Here is a 19,989-nt window from a genome sequence, read left to right on the forward strand (position 1 = left end):
AGCCAAAACCAAGTCCCGCCGCGGTGGTCCGGGAGGGCAGCCATGCCGGCCGGGCTGTGAGAGGGTGGTGGAGTGGTGGGGACGTGAACGTGTGCGTGGGCCTTCTTCCTCCTCCCCTCGCTCACTGGTTGAGGGCTGGGGAGCTGCTGGCTTCTGGCTTCACCAGTGAATTCCAGGCAAACGTCATGGGAGGAATGCTTCCATGTCCGCGGGTCGGCCAATCAGTAACCCACAGTTTAGGTTATTGCTCTTGGAACTGAGGGTAGACTAGGAGGGGTCATTTCTAAAGCCGACCAGCAGGCTCTGCCAAGGTGGCCACACTCCAGACGGGCCCCTCGACCGTCTGCTGCAGCTTTTGGGGAATTCTCACCAGAGCTTTTCACTCCCTTGATGCTTTCTGGTTGTCGGTTTTCTTCCCCGTGACATGCACTGTGTGGCTGGTCCCCAGACAGCAGTGTTCGTCAGTTTCTCCCACGATGTTTACGCCCCATTGTCACCACCCTGATTAATGAAGTCCAGGCCCCGCACAAACACCCAAGTCCATTAATCAGTGACATCACTCTACGGTCGGGTCTTGAGACGTGGCCGGGCACCAGTTTTCCCAGTGAGCCTTCAGTGCGGATGTAAATCAGTTAGTTGGACGGCTCCCACTACTCCTCAGGAAAATGCTGATTGGCCAGCCTCGGTAGAGAGAAGCATGTTGAGATGCCGGCTTCTAATAGGTCACCCACCACTAAGTGTGAAGTTCAGGCAGTAACTCTACTTGCAGGGGAAGTCCTTAAAGGGCCCATTTCCGGTGGACGTATGTACGCACATACCCACACAGATCACGTACTCACACATCTCACGGAAATCTTAACGCGCCGGATTAGCCCTTTCTCCTTATGTAATAATACAGTTCTTTAGTTGTAGTGAAGGTACAACAATCAAGATGCTTTATGTCAAGTGTTTCATGTTTTACAAAACGCTTCCACACGCTGACTCATCTTCACGACAGCTGGGGAGCAGGGGAGCGGGCACTGAGTATCCCCATTTTTCAGGGATATGGAGAGAGGCCAAGTGGCTTGTCCCTGGGCCCTGCCAGCAGGAGACCCGGCCAGGACACAGGCAGTTTTCTGACTGGCGTGTCCCCTCGTTAGCAATACCCGAATATGAGTCTTACTGAAGGGGGTGACTCTAGGGCTGTTGAGGCCTGAGGGGCAGCTGGCACCGAGCTGTGCTCCCCTGAGCAACCCCATCAGCAGGAGTGCACCCGGGGCCTCTCTGAACAGCGTCTGGATTTCTCTCCGTCTCCACTCCTCCCGACTGGATGAGCTCCCGGGGGCTCTAGAAGAGTGGGTTTCCGAGGCACCCGTCCCTGTAGGTAGGGCTTCCCCGCACTCCTCCCCAAGGTGGGCGGGCCCTCAGAACCCACATCACCTGCCAGCATCCTGATGGATTCTTCAGAGCAGCTGCAACTCATGCACAGTTGCTGCGAACAGCCACCTGGTCCGTTCTGTTACTTAAAACCCAGTCCAGCCGACATCTGTTAAGCGCTGGGCAGCGTGCTCCATGGGCACCATTGAGGCAGGGCCTGTAGCTGTTCACACTGCGCAGAGGAGCGAGCTGGGAGCCAGCGGTCAGGCCCTCGACCAGGGAGCTCAGCCGGAGGACACAGGTCAGCCCTCTACCCGGGAGCTGTCAGGCTTCTGCTGACCTGCGGCCTCTGGCTGCACCAGGGATGAACCTGGAGGGGCAGCTCCCTGACTTAACAGCCACCGGAGCTGAGCTCACCGGGGGCAGGGCTGATAGCAGGCAAGGTCAGTCATCAGGCGGTGATGGCCAACTAGGATTAGGATGGCCCTGAAGCCCCAGGACAGAGGAAGGCCGCTGGCCGCGGGAAATTACCGCCTGGGCTTTTCTGACCTCACAGCCTCCCCAGGCTAAGCCCTGTATGAATATGGGCTACAGCCACGTGGCATACTGGATAAGCCAGGGTGGAGCCTACTGGGCAGAGCTACCCAGGGTGTGAGATAGTTCGTCCTCATGTGAACAGGCAGCAACCTGCGTGTTCCCTCTCCCACAGACACACCCCCAGGGACGAGCCTCTCCATTGCCCTGATCGGCTGGCTATTTACCCATTTGGAGAGCAGATTAAGCCCAGAACACTCTCAGCCTGGGCCCCCTGCCTGGGTGGCTCCCTGCCATTTTTAAATGCATCAAAATTAAGAGCTGTGCCTGGCCCTGGGCAAAACAAAGCACAAAATTGGATGAAGAGAATTCCTACTGAGGGAAGAGAAATGAGGTTTTCTAGGGAAAACTGAAAAGTGGCCCTGCTCTTTGAAGACATCCAAGCAACACTGCCGAAATCCCACTGCCCTGGAAAGACTTTTTGGTCGCCTAAGAAAGGGACAGTTTTCAGAGCTGCCCACCGTTGTTCGATCACTAAATGGACAGGAGCACCACTGAAACTGCCCCTTGTAAAGTCGCTTTCTCCCTCGGGTGCTCGCTTAGCACGATTGGGTGAGACCGTGCCCACTCATTGCCGGAACTGGGTCTGATGGGAAGAAGAGCGAGACCAGACCAGTGCTTACCTGGGGACCTTTGATTAACTTGGCCGTGACTGAGTTTCTGCTGCTAATGGCTGTTCCCGGAAATGGGAACGACATGAGATGTGGAGGTGATTACAAATCCAGTGACAGAGACGGCGGAGCCGTGCTCTTTGCACAGAGTGTCACAGGCATCTCCTCAGGCGTGGTCTGGAAACACCCGCTAAGATGAGAGCCGCCGGGCACTCCTGGGCACAGTGCTCCCAGGAAGCTGTCTCACCTTTGAAGAGAGCGTCAGACTAGAGCCACGTGAAGGAAACTATGGTCTGAGGGGAGCGCAAGTCTCTGTGATGAGCTGGCTGATTCTCCCATTTGGTGGAACCCCAAAGCGAACCCATAGGGTTCTCCCCACCACATCCGTGCCACTGGCTGGAGGCCCCAACCCAGGACCGGGCACTCTGCAGGCCCTGGCCCTTTGAAGCTCGGAGCCAGGAGGATGACTGTCGGTGTCGGCTGCGACAGCACACTAGACGTGTGCACAGGCGTTATCGGCGATCACGAGGATTTCCTTTCAAAGCCCTTTGGTCAGGAACCTACAACACCTGTGGTTTCCACAGTGTCGGAGGTGTCGGTCCCGGGCGGCATTCTCGTTTTAAGGCACTTAATGTCTTCCTCAAAGGTGCAGTGCTGGGAAGCCAACTAGACACTCAGTCCTTGGGCCTGAAACCAGCCCAGCCCGTGGCCTGAGAACTGAGGTCAGTTCTTCAGGGGCCCAGTGCCCAACCTGGAGTGGACAACAACAGGAGGGGTGCCCGACTGTTGGGCAGATTTTACTCAGCAGAGAGTTACTGGTCTGACAATTAACTTTATGAACTCATCCTAGGAAAAAGTGCTACACACCTCATTGCTCAATATCACTATGGTCACCTTCGAAGGACTCCCCTTGGGAAGCTATGCACCAATGCCAGCACCTAGTCCACCCTTCAAAGCAATTTTGAACTTTTTCTAGAATGGCCATCAGAGCTGTCGTCATATTACCCTTGATGTCCTAAATGTCATCAAAATGTCTTCTTTCAGTATTTCATTTATCTTAGGGTAAAGAAAGAAGTCATTGGGGGCCAGGTCAGGTGAGTAGGGAGGATGTTCCAATACAGTGATTTGTTTACTGGCTAAAAACTCCCTCCCAGACAGTGCCGTGTGAGCTGGTGCATTGTCGTGATGCAAGAGCCATGAATTGTTGGCGAAAAGCTCAGGTCGTCTAACTTTTTCATGGAGCCTTTTCAGCACTTCCCAATAGTAAACTTGGTTAACTATTTGTCCAGCTGGTACAAATTCATAATGAAGAATCCCTCTGACATCGAAAAAGGTTAGGAACATTGTTTTGACTCTTGATTTGGACTGATGGAACATTTTTGGTCGTGGAGAATTGGCTGACTTCCATTGTGCACTTTGCTGCTTTGTTTCAGGGTCGTATTGGTACACCCTTGTTTTCTCATTGGTGATAACATGGCCCAAAACATCGTCTTGCCTCTCCAAAAGATCTTGGCAAACTTCAACTCTCCTTTGCTTTTGTTCATCGGTGAGCTCCTTCGGGACCATTTTTGCACACAACTTTCTCATACCAAGATTTTCCTGTTTTTCTATCGATGTTTACTTGGTCTGCTATGCTTCTCAGTCAGCCAACGATTTTGACGCACAATTCGATGAATTTTTGCAATGTGTTCATCAGTTCTGCTCGTTCATGGCCGCCCTGACTTCTCCTCATCAGTGACGCTTTCTCTCCCCTCAGAAAAACGTTTAACCCATTTGTACACTGCCGTTTTCTTCACGGCATTATCCCCATAAACTTGGACTAACATGTCTCTGATTTCATTTCCACTCCTGCCAAGTTTAACAAGAAATGTAATGTTTGTTCGTTGCTCTAATTCAAACTCAGACATTCTCGCAACAGCACAGAAAAACACGCAACAATAATGAGCGCCACTCAGCAAGACACCACCACATATCAACACAAACACAGCTGTGAGACACTGATATACCAAGGTTATGAAACCTTACTGATCTGTTTGTACAGTGCTCCCAATGTAAGCGCATGGTGGCAAGTTTGTGAACTTAATTGTCAGCCTCGTATGTGCTAGGCCCCCTGCCAGCCCCAGGATTCATTGCTGAACAAGAATATATGCAAGGTCTGTCCTCCCGTGGGGCGCTGCGTTCTTGAGGGAAGAAATGGACAACAAATGACAAATGAGATGAACACGCAGCGTGCCAAGAGCTGCAGAGGGACAAGGACAAGTCAGGCTGAACATGTGCCAGGAAGGAGAAGACACTCAAGGAAGTGACATCTGAACAGACCTGAAACATAAGAACCCAGCTGTGCAGAAAACCAGACCCAGGGCACGTCGAGCGCAAAGCCCAGATGCCAGAAAGTGCTTCCATGCTGAAGAGACCGTGGCCGGATGGGAGGCTGGCTGCCGCGGGTCTAGGCATAAGACCAGGGCCTGCGCTCCGTGGACAATCCAGGAACCCACCGAAACATGGTGGCGTGCCTGACTCACACATTTGGCACAAAGCAAAGAGGCCACGACCCAGGACACTAGGCATCATTTTCACAGCACGATAAAACTGTTCCTTGTCACACGTGTGTGGGCTTGGAAAGGCACCGTCACATTCACTCTGTCTGGGGGCACAGAGCAGCGACACTGTAAGCATATGGTGTCGTCCTTTGGCTTCCATCCAGAGGGCATGGCTGGGTCCCCCAGGAGCCCCTCTAGGTCACCTTGAGTCCACAGGTGACTTGAGTCCACAGATAACTGGCCTGCACTTCTCGAAGGCACAGTGGGCTAGGGGGGAGCGTCATCCCATGGACCCCCATGTCCCAGAGGCCCCTGAGGGGTCCGGGCTGCCTGGAGGTGTGAGCACGGTCAGTTCTCAGGAAAGTCACTCTGGCCTCTGGCTGCCCTCCCGAGGCTCCCTCACCTTGCTGGTACCTCCAGCCCTTCACCCCGTCTCTGCAGTATAATCCTGAGGGCCTCTTGATTGTGATGTAAATCATTTGGGGTGTTAAAGATCACTTGTGCCCAGCTGGTCCCAGAGCAGACTTCACATAGTACAAGTGGCATTCTGTGACCTCAAGCCTAACAGTGGCTTTATCATTTCAGGCCCCGATGGAAATGTTACGGTAATGTCAGTGAATGTAGAGAATTAGAGGGATCGTGGAATTCACTTTCAGTGTGTTTTCTCGTGGACTGGTACTCCAAGGGGTTATTCTAGTCCGGCCTCAGCGTTTTATCGTTGCTCATCAAACAGCCAATTTCAGGTCCGATTCTTATAATCTCAATTCCCAGTCTGGACTGTAGGACCATTCAGCAAAAGCGATTCCAGGGTGAACACTTCTCCCTGAAAACTGGGCAGCTTCTGGACCTGCTCGGATGTGAACATTCCAGCGGGAGGATCTGTGTGCACCCGCACTCCCAGGTCGGGCGGTAACCTCGGTCAGGCCGGGAAATGAGCTTAGTAATATCCATCCTCTACCCATTCAATGGTTCCTGATGAACAGCGTTGTGGGCCAGGCCCTGGGGGCTGCAGACAGAGCAGGGTCCCGCATGGTGCTCACAGCCCGTAGGCAACTGTGAGGACTCAGTGGGTAGACGCCCCGCATAGAACAAGTGCCTACACAGGCCTTGGGCGGCTTGTTGACGACAGTGCCCCTCCCCCTTCTGTCTCTTAACGCCCCACCGATGGAGATGCTCCAAAGACAGAATAACTTAAGAGGGCAGTTTGGACATAAGTGCCATTTTATGCGCAAGACAGGGGTTCATCACAAAGACTACAGTAGCTAAAATGCAGAGGTCCGACTAGGCAGGCTGATGAGAATCGTGCTGTCGGGGTTCGGATCCCCAGCCCAGCTCATGAGGCACAGAATGAGCAGACGGAGCGGCCTCTGGCCCAAACCCGGTCATCCTTCAAGAGCCAAACTGAGTCTGTAAACATGGTGGCAAGCCCACTTGAAAATTACCCCACCCGTTAACTCGTGCTGACTGATGAATAATGCGTCTCTGAGTGTCAGTAACTGATTTTTGTTCTAATTCCGTGCTGCCACATGGATTGGATTCAAAAGGCAGGAGAGAGTGATCATCCAAGAGAGGGTGTGTGTGTGCGTGCGCAAGTGTGTCTGCTTCTGTTCTAAATCAGGACAGCAGATTCCGAGTGTTCCACCCAGGAACCCAGTGGTTGCCTAGCAACGTAATGATCTCGGCAGCCAGGAGGACCCGTGAAGAATATGAGTGTGATTAACCCGGAGTAAATCAAGCGACCGAGGAGGAGGGCAGGACAGGCCGGCCCAGGGCAGGCCTCCCTCTGCTTCGCACACTCTGCTGCTTTTGCACAGCGACATCCAGCGGGAATGTGGGCAGGCCCCAAGCTTGGGCCAGTTCGGACGGTCCCCGTTAGCAGCTGCTGGGCTCTGTCTGGTGGTGTAGACTCGAAGCAGAGTATGCACAGGTGGGGACCCTCCCCAAGCAGGAACGCTGGCTCACCCTTCCAAAGCTGCAGAAGGTAAAGGCCACTCCACCAGGGCCAGGGTACCAACTGGTGGTCAGAGGGCTTTGAGCAGCGGCCATCATCACTCCAATGATGCTGTTTTTTCTTAACAACTTTTTCCTGGATACTTTTCTTTGCTATATTCACAGTATCCCCGACCGGAAAGGGCATGGTCTTGATGTTCCCATTCTAAATAGGAAAGGGATGCCCGTATCGGTTTTCTATCTGGGCAGTTCGGGGACTGCCTGCTGTCCCTCCCTCCTTGGCCAGGAGGGGACCAGCATGGATAGCTTCTCAGCCGGTATCCGTATGTACCACCGCTCATATTCCATCCATCAAAATATGCTCTTTTTAAATTAATTTTTCAGTGTTTTCTCAAGCCATTCCGTTTTGTCCTTTTCATTTGCTCCCATGATGGGTGTTAACAGAAGAGGGTCGTGCTGAACAGACGTAAGTGCCGCCTGCAGGAGTGCTCTTGACCTCTAGTGTGCTGTCTCTCCTTCCCGCTGCCCACCGATGTGTTTGGAGAGCCTTCTCTCGGCTTCTGACAACAAACACAGCCCTGCAGAGCCTTCCTTTGAACCATCCCAGCTCCCCAGGAATGGTTGGGGTTTTTCCAAAGGAGGGTGGCGCTGACACCGTTCTGGGGCTCAAAGGTGCCCACTGTTAAGTGCTGCCCAGTTTAAAGCAGGCCTCTGTCCCCCTAGAGGGCTCCCCAGGGTCACCGGCACAGTCAGCATGCAAGGTCACCATTAGAGAAAGCACATGGGACTGTAAGTGCGAGGCAGGACGCGGTTGAGCAGACGTGCTCTCGTAGGCTGTGCAACCACTGTACAGAAGGCGTCTGTCCCCAAAGGGCCTCGGCCCTCATTAACAACGCAGGACACCTCTGAGTGGAGTGGCTTTACACTTAGGATTTTATTTCAACTATCTCAGCTTAACTGTACCAAAGGGGAACAAATGAGCCTTCCCTAAAACAGATGTTGCACACAGCTGTGCGGCAGACGGGGCTTGGAGGACACTGCACTGCAGACCCTACATTTTAGCTTCTCCCCAGTCGGCCCTGGGATGGGTCTTCTGGTCCTTCCTAGGCACCAGTGTGCAGGTTTCTTGCCCTGGCTGTGTCCACAGCCCACCTCCCTCGCACCTGATACTAGAGGAGCAGCCCCTGCCTGAGCAGCCCCGGAGCCGGAGCCCAGCCGGGCACCTTCTGGTTCTCAATAACTGAGCCCAGGAGCAGTGGGATTGTTCCTCCGTCTCACCTGGGGCTGCCTCTGGGCCTTTACCTGGTAGTGTAACCAGGGCAACCACGAGCCAATACCCCACCCCCATTCTGGACGGGGCTCTCTTGTAACAAATGCCACCAGCCCCCTAGCCCCCCAGAAAACTGTACATGAACGCTCTGTGGGTAGATGGGTGTCCCCGACTCAGTGTGCAGCCACCTGGCCGTGTGGCAGTGCTGCTCCTTATGACAGGATCAAAGCGTGAATCCCTGCACAGGTCCCTCTGCAGATCGGCTGCTTCCTCCCGTGACATATTCCATACATGAAGGGACAAATGTCTACCATCAAGTGGGGGAGTGTCGCAAGGCTTAGGGGCACCCAGGTAACCAACTGGTGGTTTCACCCCACTGCATATCAGTGGCAGAGAAAACAGCCACAAAAGACAGGACAGACCAGGCGCAGACAGACGGGGCCGTCTCCGGCTCACTCCTCTCCTGACCGTGTCCCTCCGACTCTGCAGCTGACGTGGCCACCTGCAATCTCTCCACTGGGGGGGGGGGAGGAGCCCATCTTGGACACGGAGACATGGAGACCCACAGGCTAAAACGTGCCACTCTGTTAGTTGGCAGATGCAGGATTCCAACACAGCCCTCCAGTCCAGATTCTGAGGAAGGAACCCTGGTCCTTCCCTTCATCTGGAAGGATGGATCCTTCCAGAAAGGGAGGCAGGTCTGTCCACATTCATGTGGATGAGCCCCAAAGGCCAGACACACCCCTACTCTTGCCCTCTCCCCAGTGGCTGTGGCTTTGTCGGGTGGTAGGATGGCCATGCCTTCAGTCTGGGGACAGCAGAGACGAGCACGTGCCAGGGCCCAAAGGAGCGGGCGTCGTCCTCTTGAGTGTGGCTAGAAAGCCTGCCATGGGCCCTGGCCAAAAGCTGTGAGGGTGCTGGATATAAAAAAGCCATCTCCGCACAGCTGAGCACGAAGACCAGAGATTTGTCTGGCACTGAGGCGACCTCCTGCCTCAGAGTCATCCAGCCATCTCACTGTGGCTAGGAGGGGTTGAACCTACCTAGAGCTGAGTCTGTCTCCCCTCCAGCCCCAAGAGCAGGAGGGACACAGGACTCCAGTGGCCACCACTGGCAGAGTGGGATTGCTTTCAGGTTTTTGGTAAGGATTATGCAGCCCGAGCTCCTCACACAGCCTTCGGTGGGGCTCCAGAAAGCTGCGTGACCCAGTTCATTCTGGACCGCAACGGCCCAGCCGACGCTGGACAGTGTCACTGAGGAGCCGGCCCTCCTTTTACTCTGGGTCAGTACAGGCTGAACTTGGGCGAATTACTCCTTGTTCTCTGGTGGTGTGGGTTTCTTCAAACCCTGAGTGCCCCAAGTAGCTGTGGGGCTTCCACTTCCTGAAACAGGGCCAGCTCTAGCGGCGCCCCGCCCTGGACGGTCCTTTCCAGCCGCAAAGCCGAGGCCTGACAGGCAGTTAGGAGGGCCAGCTCTCCTCCTCTGTGCTGACTCGGAGGCCAGAGGTGTCCTTTCCTCCAGCATATTGCTGATGTCACCAGACATGCCACCGGGAGCAGGACTCCCTTCCGGCCCTGTCTTCGAGTGAGCCCTTAAGCACCTCTCCGGCCACGCTCACTGCCCCTCGTGCTCTGCCAGCACAGGCCGACCCATCCAGCGCCCCAGCCTGGGGTCAGGTGGGTGGGCTGCCGTGTGATTTGGTGTCTCCTCACACTCTGCCTGCCTCCTGCCCATCTCCCTGTCCCAGTCCTGGCATGGCAGATCACATGCTCACTGCCAGCGCAGCTGTCACTGGACGCTCGCTCTTGTGTGCTTTGGGTGTCTGCCTCCTGCTGACCTGCTCTGTCACCTGGCTTGTGACAGTTTTCTCTCTTGTTGCCTTTTCAGAAGCCCAGAGGTCCTGAGCACCGTCTCAGGTACAAGGAGCACGACGGTTACCTTCACCGTTCGCCCTGGGACCTCCCAGCCCATCACCCTGCAGAGCCGGCCCCCGGACTATGACAGTAGGACCTCAGGAACAAGACACGCCCCAAGCCCTGTGGTCTCGCCAACAGAGATGAGCAAAGAGATTCTGCCCGGACCCCTGTGTGCTGCCGTCTCATCTCCTGCCCCCTCTCTCTCCGATGTCTTCAGCCTTCCGAGCCAGCCCCCTTCTGGGGACCTGTTTGGCTTGAACCCAGCGGGGCGCAGCAGGTCACCTTCTCCCTCGATACTGCAACAGCCAATCTCAAATAAGCCTTTTACAACTAAACCTGTCCACCTGTGGACTAAACCAGATGTGGCGGATTGGCTGGAAAGTCTAAACTTGGGAGAACATAAGGAGACCTTCCTGGACAATGAGATCGATGGCAGTCACTTACCAAACCTACAGAAGGAGGACCTAATAGATCTCGGGGTGACGCGAGTCGGACACAGAATGAACATAGAAAGGGCTTTGAAACAGCTGCTGGACAGATAAGGGTGGCTGCTCTTGACCTTCACAGACTTCTTGTTATAAGTAGAGATGGGCTTACACTGAAATGTTTGGAAGGCCAAGCAAGGTCTGGGAGCTCCACCCGCATTCCACGGGTGTCTCCTGGGACCCAAAGAAATGCTGGGTGTGCCCATGACGTGGCTGAACGAAGGCCCTGAAACTCCCCTACTCTCTCTCTGGGGGTGGGTTTCTTGGGCTGTTCTGTCCACCGGGACAAGGGGGGGAAGTTTTTCTAACTTGGGAAGAAATCCACAGCTTGCCTCCCAGCATGCAGGTGACCTCACTTTGGCAGGCCCCGGAGTCTCCCGTCCATGAGCTCGGGGCCCTGGCTCTTGCAGGCAGACACCATGTACTCCAGATACCTCCTGAGACCTCCCTCCTCTGCTCTCGGGGCAGCTGCGGCTCCCCAGGCCCCGCACAGGCCCGCCTCAGGCTGGGGCCCCTCGGATGGCGCCAGCGCTCACGCTCTTTCTTCCCTGTCCTTTGCTGTGCAGTGAGACACCCCCACGTGTTTGCCCGGTGCCCTTTCCGGGTCTGAATTATAGAGGAACTGTTTCCCTGTAGGAACTGTTGGGCCGCCCCCTCCTGCGATGTGCGTCCACGGTTCTTGGCCACGAGGGTCTTGGCAGTAGTGGGAGTTAGAATGGGATCGTGCCAGCTTTGCTTAGCTTTCTTTCTTTATTTCTGCAAATCTCTTAGCATAATTCCAAAGTGGCCAAACAGATGTCACGTGGAGTTAGTCAAAGCACAAAGTCACGATTCCAAGCAGGAGAGGAGACTTGGCATGGGAACCAACCAGCACGCAGCTACTTGGGTCCTAAGTCTCCTCGAGGACGAGAGCAGTTGTCTGCCAGGAGTGTCCTTCCAGGACTGAGGACGGGGCTCCCGCCATTCCGAAGCGGTTTAAAATCGAACGTGTGTTCAATTCTGCGCAGATCAGAGCAGGCGAGCTCCCGTTCTGACACGTAGGACGAGACACCAGGTTGGTGGGGGGCCTGTGCCGCTGCCGGCTGGCTGCTCTCTCTGCCAGGAGCTGGGTGGGCAGTGACCTCCATTCCAAGCTCGGCCAACGGTAAGTCAGCACCTCAGCCTCTTGGAGCAGCCCTTTTGCTCCGAGGCCAGGGAAGGTGGTACTTTGGGGGTCTTCCCCTTTCTCTCTGAGCGTCCAGGAGCCCCCCAGCTTGTCTTACTAGTACAGCAGGTTTTTGGAGAACCCAGCGGATAAGGCAGGACCCGGGCTTGAGAAGAAAAGGTGGGCCACAGAGCAGATAAATGGAGACAAAGCAGGGAGGTCTCCTGTACAGCTAGTCGGGCCTCTCTAGCCAGGCTTTCTGGAGCCCTGCCCCATTCTTTTCCCTGGAGTGCCCCGTCTCCTGTACCAATACCTCTAACTTCCCAGGGAGGTCACCAATTGCACATGGGCCGCAAAACATCCAGTCACGCTTCCAGCACATTCTGTCACATTTGGAAGAAACTCGAATGTCAGATTTTTGGCTTTTATTATGATTTCAGAACTAGCCTAGCCCATCTCTAATTATAAAAACATGATTTTTTTCCCTTTTTTTCTTTATGCTCACAATCAAGTGTCTGATTAGGTCTGGAACAGCTCTAGAATGAACACGTAAAATTTAGCAATTTAAAATCTCTCTTTCCTGCAAGTTTAAATAGTTGTACAGATAGTTTATAAGCACAATATTTTAAGGAAAAAAAAAGTGGCTGGTCTACTAGGCAGCCTTTGTGCCACTTCAGTGCTAGAAAGTTAAAGAAAACAACTTTTGTGATTTACTAATACTATTTCTGTGGAATAATTCTAAAAGTATGACCTTTTTAAATCAACCTTATTTGGATGCATCTGAACCAGCAGAGCTGTGTTATATTTTATATCTTTGCTAGAACTTCATCACTGAAGGACAGTTATTTCCTCAAAAGTGGTTACAACTCACAATGCAGCAGTTTCTCCAAAACATACACACACACACATTTCCCAGCCACATGCCCCTGAATTGGAAACTGAGTTTCGGACCTTTCTCTCTGTCCCAAAACCTTTTGCACATCAATCTTTGTCTTTGATCCAATCCAGCCTGAAATCAATTGAATATTAAGGCACAGTACTTCCATGTCCTTTCAATTTTTCCATCACGAGATGAATATTACTTTAAAGAAACTTCAAGCCAAGATGCAGTCGGTGGCCTACCGAAGCTGCCCGGTAGTTCGGAACACGTCAAGATGGTGGTTTGGCCATTATTCGTCTTCCATTTGGTAACAGGCAAAAGCTCGTCAGTTCACCACTGCACCATGGTGGCTCTCTTCTCCTTTCCCTCCCGTTGGTGTTACCTCTATACTCAGTGTCAGGCGAACGGCTAAGTAGAATGGGAGTCAAGGAAACCACTGGGAGATCGTAACCGATTGCAATGGTGGCTTTAGGTTTCCTGAGCTTTGGTAGCCAGTCGGTGCGCGATGGCTGTTAACTCCCTTTCCTGATGCTTCAGTCACCTGCGGCCAACCTGGCTCCAGCAGGCTGAAAGACCACAGGGCTGATGAAGTCGTTTATTTTTACATTGTCTTATAGCACCGTAACAGAACCCATCAGACCCTGCACTGACCAACAAAATACACTTACATGGCCAAAATGGGCCAGTCCGCTCCATCTGTGGATTTCATTACACAAAGCAATAGTTCCCCATTTGAACCGCCACCCACTCACTGTTCTCCTCCTCGGGACACATTAGGACAAGGCCCTAGTCCACGACCCTCTTTAATGGTGGAACAAATGTTAAACTGCTCACATAAAGATCATGTTAATACTACTCCAGGTTTTCAGATCAACTTTTGTTATATACTGTAATTTAAATAAATTGCATTTCATTCCTACTTTCTGTAATATTGTGTATACAAACCAAAATCTCTCGAGATGTAAATTATGTATACCGGCCAAGATACCTTCTCCAGGGTGTCTGTGCATTTTAAGGTAACACATAATATAAAAATGACTCAATGTGACTGTTGATTTGCCGAACTTTACATGTCACAAAGTGAATTATTTGTGGTACTTTAGTTAATAAAATGGTGATTTTTTTTTTTCCTGAGTTATTGAGCAAGCATTACCCAGTTGATCTGGCAGTGACTTTTTTTGTGTGGGCCACAAATAACTGATTTTTTCCCATTAGCAAATTTTCTTTTTTGTTTTTTAGAAACTAATGTTTCACACTATAGTTTTTATAATGTGTTCGCATTATCTATATTTCTGTTACTTTTGTGCTTTTATTTTTTGACTTTATTAAAGACAGAAAACAAGCTCCTGTAATTTGCACTTTCTCCCAATCCTTAAATCTCTTGTATGGCAACCAAAATTACTGTAAAAAAAATAAATATACTATTGCACTAAGGTTGTGGTTCTGATTGCAAACAGTGATAACTGAATTAAACAAACAAAAAGTTGCCAAACTTGCAATCTAATGTAGGTTATTGGAACATCATAGCCTCTTTACCTCTGTCAAATTGACCAGGTGATCTTTCATCAAAGAGTAAAAATTCCCCTTTCATTGAGCTGATTTGCATTGGTTCCATTTTCCTTCATGGATTCCCAATGTGTGGGGTGGAAACAGGCGATTAGCACAGAACGTGGCCGTCTGTGAATACTGCTGTCAGAGGGTAGCTGAAGCTTGGTTTGCCTTTGGTTTGGGGATGGAGGCAGGGGAGTCATGGAGGGTGAGCCAAGTTGGCTCTTTCTCCAGGGAGTAGAGGTCTCCCACACACCCACAACTTGTCTTCTTGCTGTCAGGCCATGAGGGTTCAGAACTGGGCAGCCTGCCTGGCCGAGGTAAAGCTAATGGTGTCTTGATAAGCAAGTGCACACTGAGGCTAGGGGCAAGAGAACTCATGTCTTTTGGAAAAGAGCTGAGTCGGGAAGACATGGGCTCCCCTCCCGCTGCAGGAAGGCGTATTTTAAACTTCAAATTGAACCCCTTCTTTGGCCTCGTCAGTGAAAATTTGTCATGAGTTGCCAACAGTCTCTTCTATTTGGGTACATTCTCCATTTAAACAGCAGCAACTGTTTCAATGTTCATAAAAAATTCCAATCCTCGTACCTTCTGTAGTTCCCCCTCAGCTGTCTCCCCTACCATCCAGTGGTTTCTCCCACATCTTAACCACCCCCTCAGCTTCACCTCCCAATGATTTCCCTCTAGAGCTCTTTTCCTTGATAAATGCATCAGTTTGTCTTGTTAAAATACAAATATTGTTGGAGACTTTTTTCTTTTACTTGTACTTTGAGGCATTTTGATAACCGGGGAACTGGAATGTCATTCCGAATTTGTAGACATCCACATACACACGCAAGTGGGTGGAAATCCCACAGTGGCTGGGTGAGCACAGCCGCTGCGTGGACACAGGACCTCCTGCACGTGCTTTGTGGGGAAGCGGGTAATTTCCAACCTTGTTTCTCAGACTTCAGCAGCTCTGATCACTTCGGTTTTATAATCCACGCTGTATCAGTGATTTTGTTTATTGTTACTGTAAATGTTTCTACGTTTCACAGTCTTTACCGTTTTATGTTTAAAATTACAACAATCACTGTCCACTGCTTCTACTCTGGAACTCTTTGTCTATAGCAATTCTGGAACTTTAATATGAGCCTTCAAATAAATACAGAAACAAAAAAAAAACAGAAAAAAATAAAGTGTGTGCCTTGGGTGTTTTGAACCTGATCTGCATAAAACCATATTGTATTCAAATGCTGTATATTTAATGAAAGGAGAAATATATCTTCAATGTATTAATGTAGCTGATAAAATAGTTCTAGTGCCTTGTTTTCTGAACTGAGAAGCCCATATCAATGCACAACGTCAAGTCAAAAACGATTCGAGAAATGAAATGTTGAGAAGACCTAGACATGGTTCTGGAGCCTTTCTCATCGTTAAGACTGTGGAATATACACAGTCATTTAAGTTAAAAAATAAAAAGAAAATTGAAATAAGATTGTGTTATCAGTTACTTTTCCGTTAAAAGTGCTCTCTACTATATCGTTTTCAGTATTTTCATTTAGTTAAAATACAAAACGTGTTTGAGATTTCCACGGAAAAGCGAAAGGGCGTTTTGGCCAGGCGTCCTGGGCTTTCAGACCGGCCTCGCCTTGTGTTGTCTCGCCCCCTGGTGGTACTTGTTGGTAATGCTGACTCAAGTCAGTACTGATCCTTTTCACATTTTGTTAAAAATCAAATATTTATTTTTAGTGATTGAGGCCACTCATCCCAGAACGATTTCCATTTTTCGTAAGTTAAACGAGTGGCAATACAGTCTGTTTTTCTTTTAAGAAAGAAAATGATTGTAAGAAGAACATCAGTCTAATTCTCATCTCCACGCTGTCATGCTCCATTTACTGGAAGTTAAATGTCAGTCTCTCCTGAGCAGCCTGTAGCATCGTGCATGCGTCTGGAGTGCAGTAAGTGTGTCAGGAACTGCCGCTCTGCCTGTGGGACTAGAACCATCACAGTGGTAGTGCAGGGCTAGGACGGCTCGGCCAGCTCAGAGCAGTGGCTGCCCCATCTTGGGACCCCTCCGCCAGCAGGCCACTGACCTACCCAGAGGGCAGACGCCACGTGCTATTTTATCGGCATGTCTTTGGGCTCCTCTGCTAAACACACATCTTGGGGAGCAGGAGCTATACCCTGTGCCTGCTGGCCTCACAGACAATCACCAGGGCTCCGTTTGCCAGTCCAAAGCCAACTGCATATCCAACCTTTTCATTTCAGGCAACAAGTGCTGCTAATAATCTGAGAATCAAAAGCGGTGTTTTGGGAGAGGCTGGGGTTTCTTGAGGGCCCCCATTCCAATGCTTCTGCCTCTGCAGGGAATACGTGCATGTCCAGGAGTCACGGGTGAGCCAGACTACTGACCGTGGCCATGAGGTAAGACAGACGGGTGGCCAGGCCCTGGGCCTGTGTGGGATGCGGAGCAGGGAGCCGGCTGGCAGGTCTCCGGGGCAGCCAGGTTAGTGGGACAGAGTGGGGCCGGCTGATCCCTTGCCTGCGCTGGTGCTGACATGCCGAGCCCTGCTGCCACCGCCCACTCGTCTTCTTACCAAGCGACTTCAATGTGTTCTAGGAACCCCAGAATCCAGAGCAGCAGGAGAACACAGCCCCCAAAGATCCAGGCAGGTCTCACTTCTGTGTGTGGTCCCAGGAGCTAGGAGTACAGGCTGGAAATAACAGTAAATCTATGGGGTGCTCTTCTGCCAGGCGCCACTCAGAGCGCTGCACCCACGAGTGTTGCACAGTCCCGTGAAGTAGAAACGAATAGCCCCCATTTTACAGATGAGGAAACCAAGTCTTGCCAAGGTCCACAGCGAGTATAGAACCAGGATTTACTGTAGAACGTCCATGGCCAGGTCCATCTGTCAGAAAGAAAAGCGCCAGCAGACGCCCCGCAAATGCTGCTGGTGTCAGGATCTAGCAGGTGACAAGGACACATCCCTCTCTGCTCCCCTCCAGTCATTTGTCCCCTCCAGGCCAGGGTCTAGGAGGCCAGGCAAGGCAGCAGCTCCTCCCAGCAGAACCACCTCAGGTGGTGAAAAATGGAAGCAAGCCGGTCGCCATACTTCCCCCGACCAGAGTGAGCCAGGACCTAGGGACCCCCAGGGTGTCAGAGCAGACTTGATACTTGTAAAAGGCCCCACGGCTTAGAGATGTGTGACACGTGGCACCTGCTTTAAATGTCCCAAGAATCCCACAAGGTAAGTATCACACAGGTGATCACCCCCTTTCTGATGAGGAAACAAGCTCAGAGAAACCAGCTGCCGTCGCCCATGGTGCACGGGCAGCTGCAGACAGTCCTCACGGAGGAGCACAGCTGCCACGGGCGCACCCTCCCCACGCCTCCCAGGCCTCGGAGTTACCCACAGTCCTCCCTATGCACCCCCTGTGGTCTATCAGCCAGAGCCGTGGCCACTGCAGCAAGATTCCTGGCTGCCAGCTCCTGAGCCCAACACCAGTGGGTTTCCTCCTACACCCTAACTGCCTTCTGCCGCTAGAATTGGGGGGCCCCTTCCTCTCCCCTCACTATCACCATCATTGGCCAAGGAGAAAGGCCACATGAGTGAGAGATGAGGTAAGGAGTCACGTGGCTGTAGGATGAGTTTGAAAATGATTCTAACAGCCCAACAGCTCTGAGATTTTCCATAAAGCCAAAGGCAGGGAGCAGGGCAGCTTCCTGCCTCGGCCTTGGAGCCTGCCATCTGGGCAAGCGGAAAGTCCAAGCTCCACTTTCAAGCAAGTCTGTAAATGTGATCACAAAGGCCCCCGATAAAGGGGCCTGGCAACAGGCCTGGCAACCGCATGGCTGGAAGCCTTTAGCAGCCGCAGGCTTGCCAGGACGGCCCAATGCCACTCGCCCACAGGCACTGGGGACCGGCCTTTCCTGGTAGCATCCAAGAGGACTAGGTGGAGTGTGGTGGCTCTTTCTGGGAGGCGGGAAGGAGACCTTAAAGAGACAGCTGGGTGTACATGAAGCTCAGGCCATGCTGTCGTCACAGCAGCAACCCAGAAACAGCCCCGCCGATCCCAGTCGGGGTCCACCTCATCCTGAGCACTTTGACCCCCACTCACCCCTCCACGTTTTTCGTCCTTGTTCCAGCCACACTCCCACCTTGGGGCCTCCTCTCCCTTCTTCTCCTGGTATCCGGAATGTTCTTCCCTTGTGTCTGCATGGCTTCCTGGACCACTGGATTTAGAGCCGAGCTCGCCCCAATCAGACGCTCACATCTCCCCTTTGTGTGTGTGTGTGTGTGTGTGTGTGTGTGTCACTTATTACTAACTCATATTGCCTTATTAATGTGCTGATTACCCACATACACCTCTGGAAGATAAGCCCAATGAGGACAAGATGTCACACACTGCTGCCTATGTCACACACTGCTGCCTATGTCACACACTGCTGCCCCCGCACAGACACGACTTGCAGGGCAGCCCCTCCTTCATCGAGGGGCCCACGGCCACCCCTTAGCCTCAGCCCCACTGCAGCTCCTGCAGCTTCCACCTGGTCCTAGAGGGACAAAGATGTCCCTAGAGCCTCCAGGGACTCCTCCTGGGCACAGCCTGCCCCTGTACTGACCTCCTTGTCCCCTAGCCTAGAAAGTTACTGGGAATCCTCCCCTTGTCCCATCCGTTCCTCTGCAGCTCTTGCCCTAACCGTCTGGTGGCCACTGCTCCCTCCCCCATAAAACCAGGCACCTCTGCTATGGAGAGCTACACATCTCACAGGTTCTGCCCCAGGAGGTGCCGTTGGAGCAGGAACTGGAGCCATTCCCAGGGGGAGGGGGTGGCAGCTCCCCAGGGAGCCGGTGGTTCCCCAGGTGGGGAAGGAAACACTTCCCAAATTCTTCACCAGCAGCCGTGGCCTGAGCAAGCTGTGTCCAGGGCAGAGCCTGGGCTCAGCCTCTCCCGGCCTCTCCCTTGCCGGCCCGCCCGCTGCCACAGTACCGTGGGGTGCTCAGGGGATTGCTGGGAGGATGGGGGGCTGGGAGGATGGGGGGCTGGGAGGATGGGGGCTGGGAGGATGGGGGGCTGCGAGGATGGGGCTGGGAGGCTGGGGGGCTGCGAGGATGGGGGGCTGGGAAGATGGGGGGCTGGGAGGATGGGGGGCTGGGAGGATGGGGCTGGGAGGATGGGGGCTGGGAGGATGGGGGGCTGGGAGGATGGGGGGCTGGGAGGCTGGGGCTGGGAAGATGGGGGCTGGGAGGATGGGGGGCTGGGAGGATGGGGCTGGGAGGATGGGGGCTGGGAGGATGGGGGCTGGGATGGGGGGCTGGGAGGATGGGGGGCTGGGAGGATGGGGGGCTGGGAGGATGGGGGGCTGCGAGGATGGGGGGCTGGGAGGATGGGGGGCTGCGAGGATGGGGGGCTGCGAGGATGGGGGCTGGGAGGATGGGGGGCTGGGAGGATGGGGGGCTGGGAGGCTGGGGCTGGGAAGATGGGGGGCTGGGAGGATGGGGGGCTGGGAGGATGGGGCTGGGAGGATGGGGGCTGGGAGGATGGGGGCTGGGAGGATGGGGGGCTGGGAGGCTGGGGGCTGGGAGGCTGGGGGGCTGGGAGGATGGGGGGCTGGGAGGATGGGGGGCTGCGAGGATGGGGGGCTGGGAGGATGGGGGGCTGGGAGGATGGGGGGCTGCGAGGATGGGGGGCTGGGAGGATGGGGGGCTGG

At 53.1% G+C, this 19,989-nt stretch overlaps 1 protein-coding gene across 5 annotated transcripts in view; it reads left to right on the forward strand.

Moving 5' to 3' along the window:
- Nucleotides 1-15,737, forward strand: part of SHANK2 (SH3 and multiple ankyrin repeat domains 2) — a 253,496-nt gene extending 237,759 nt beyond the window's left edge. For all 5 annotated transcript variants that reach the window (XM_081064094.1, XM_081064096.1, XM_081064097.1 and 2 more), the window contains one exon: nt 10,209-15,737. In XM_081064094.1, the coding sequence (XP_080920220.1) occupies nt 10,209-10,779 (571 nt within the window). In that variant the 3' untranslated portion in view covers nt 10,780-15,737. The remainder of the gene's footprint in view (nt 1-10,208) is intronic.
- The last annotated feature ends 4,252 nt before the right edge of the window (nt 15,738-19,989 follow it).

This window comes from Rhinolophus hipposideros (genome assembly GCF_964194185.1).
Source record: "Rhinolophus hipposideros genome assembly, chromosome: 10".
Classification (NCBI taxonomy): Eukaryota; Metazoa; Chordata; class Mammalia; order Chiroptera; family Rhinolophidae; genus Rhinolophus; species Rhinolophus hipposideros.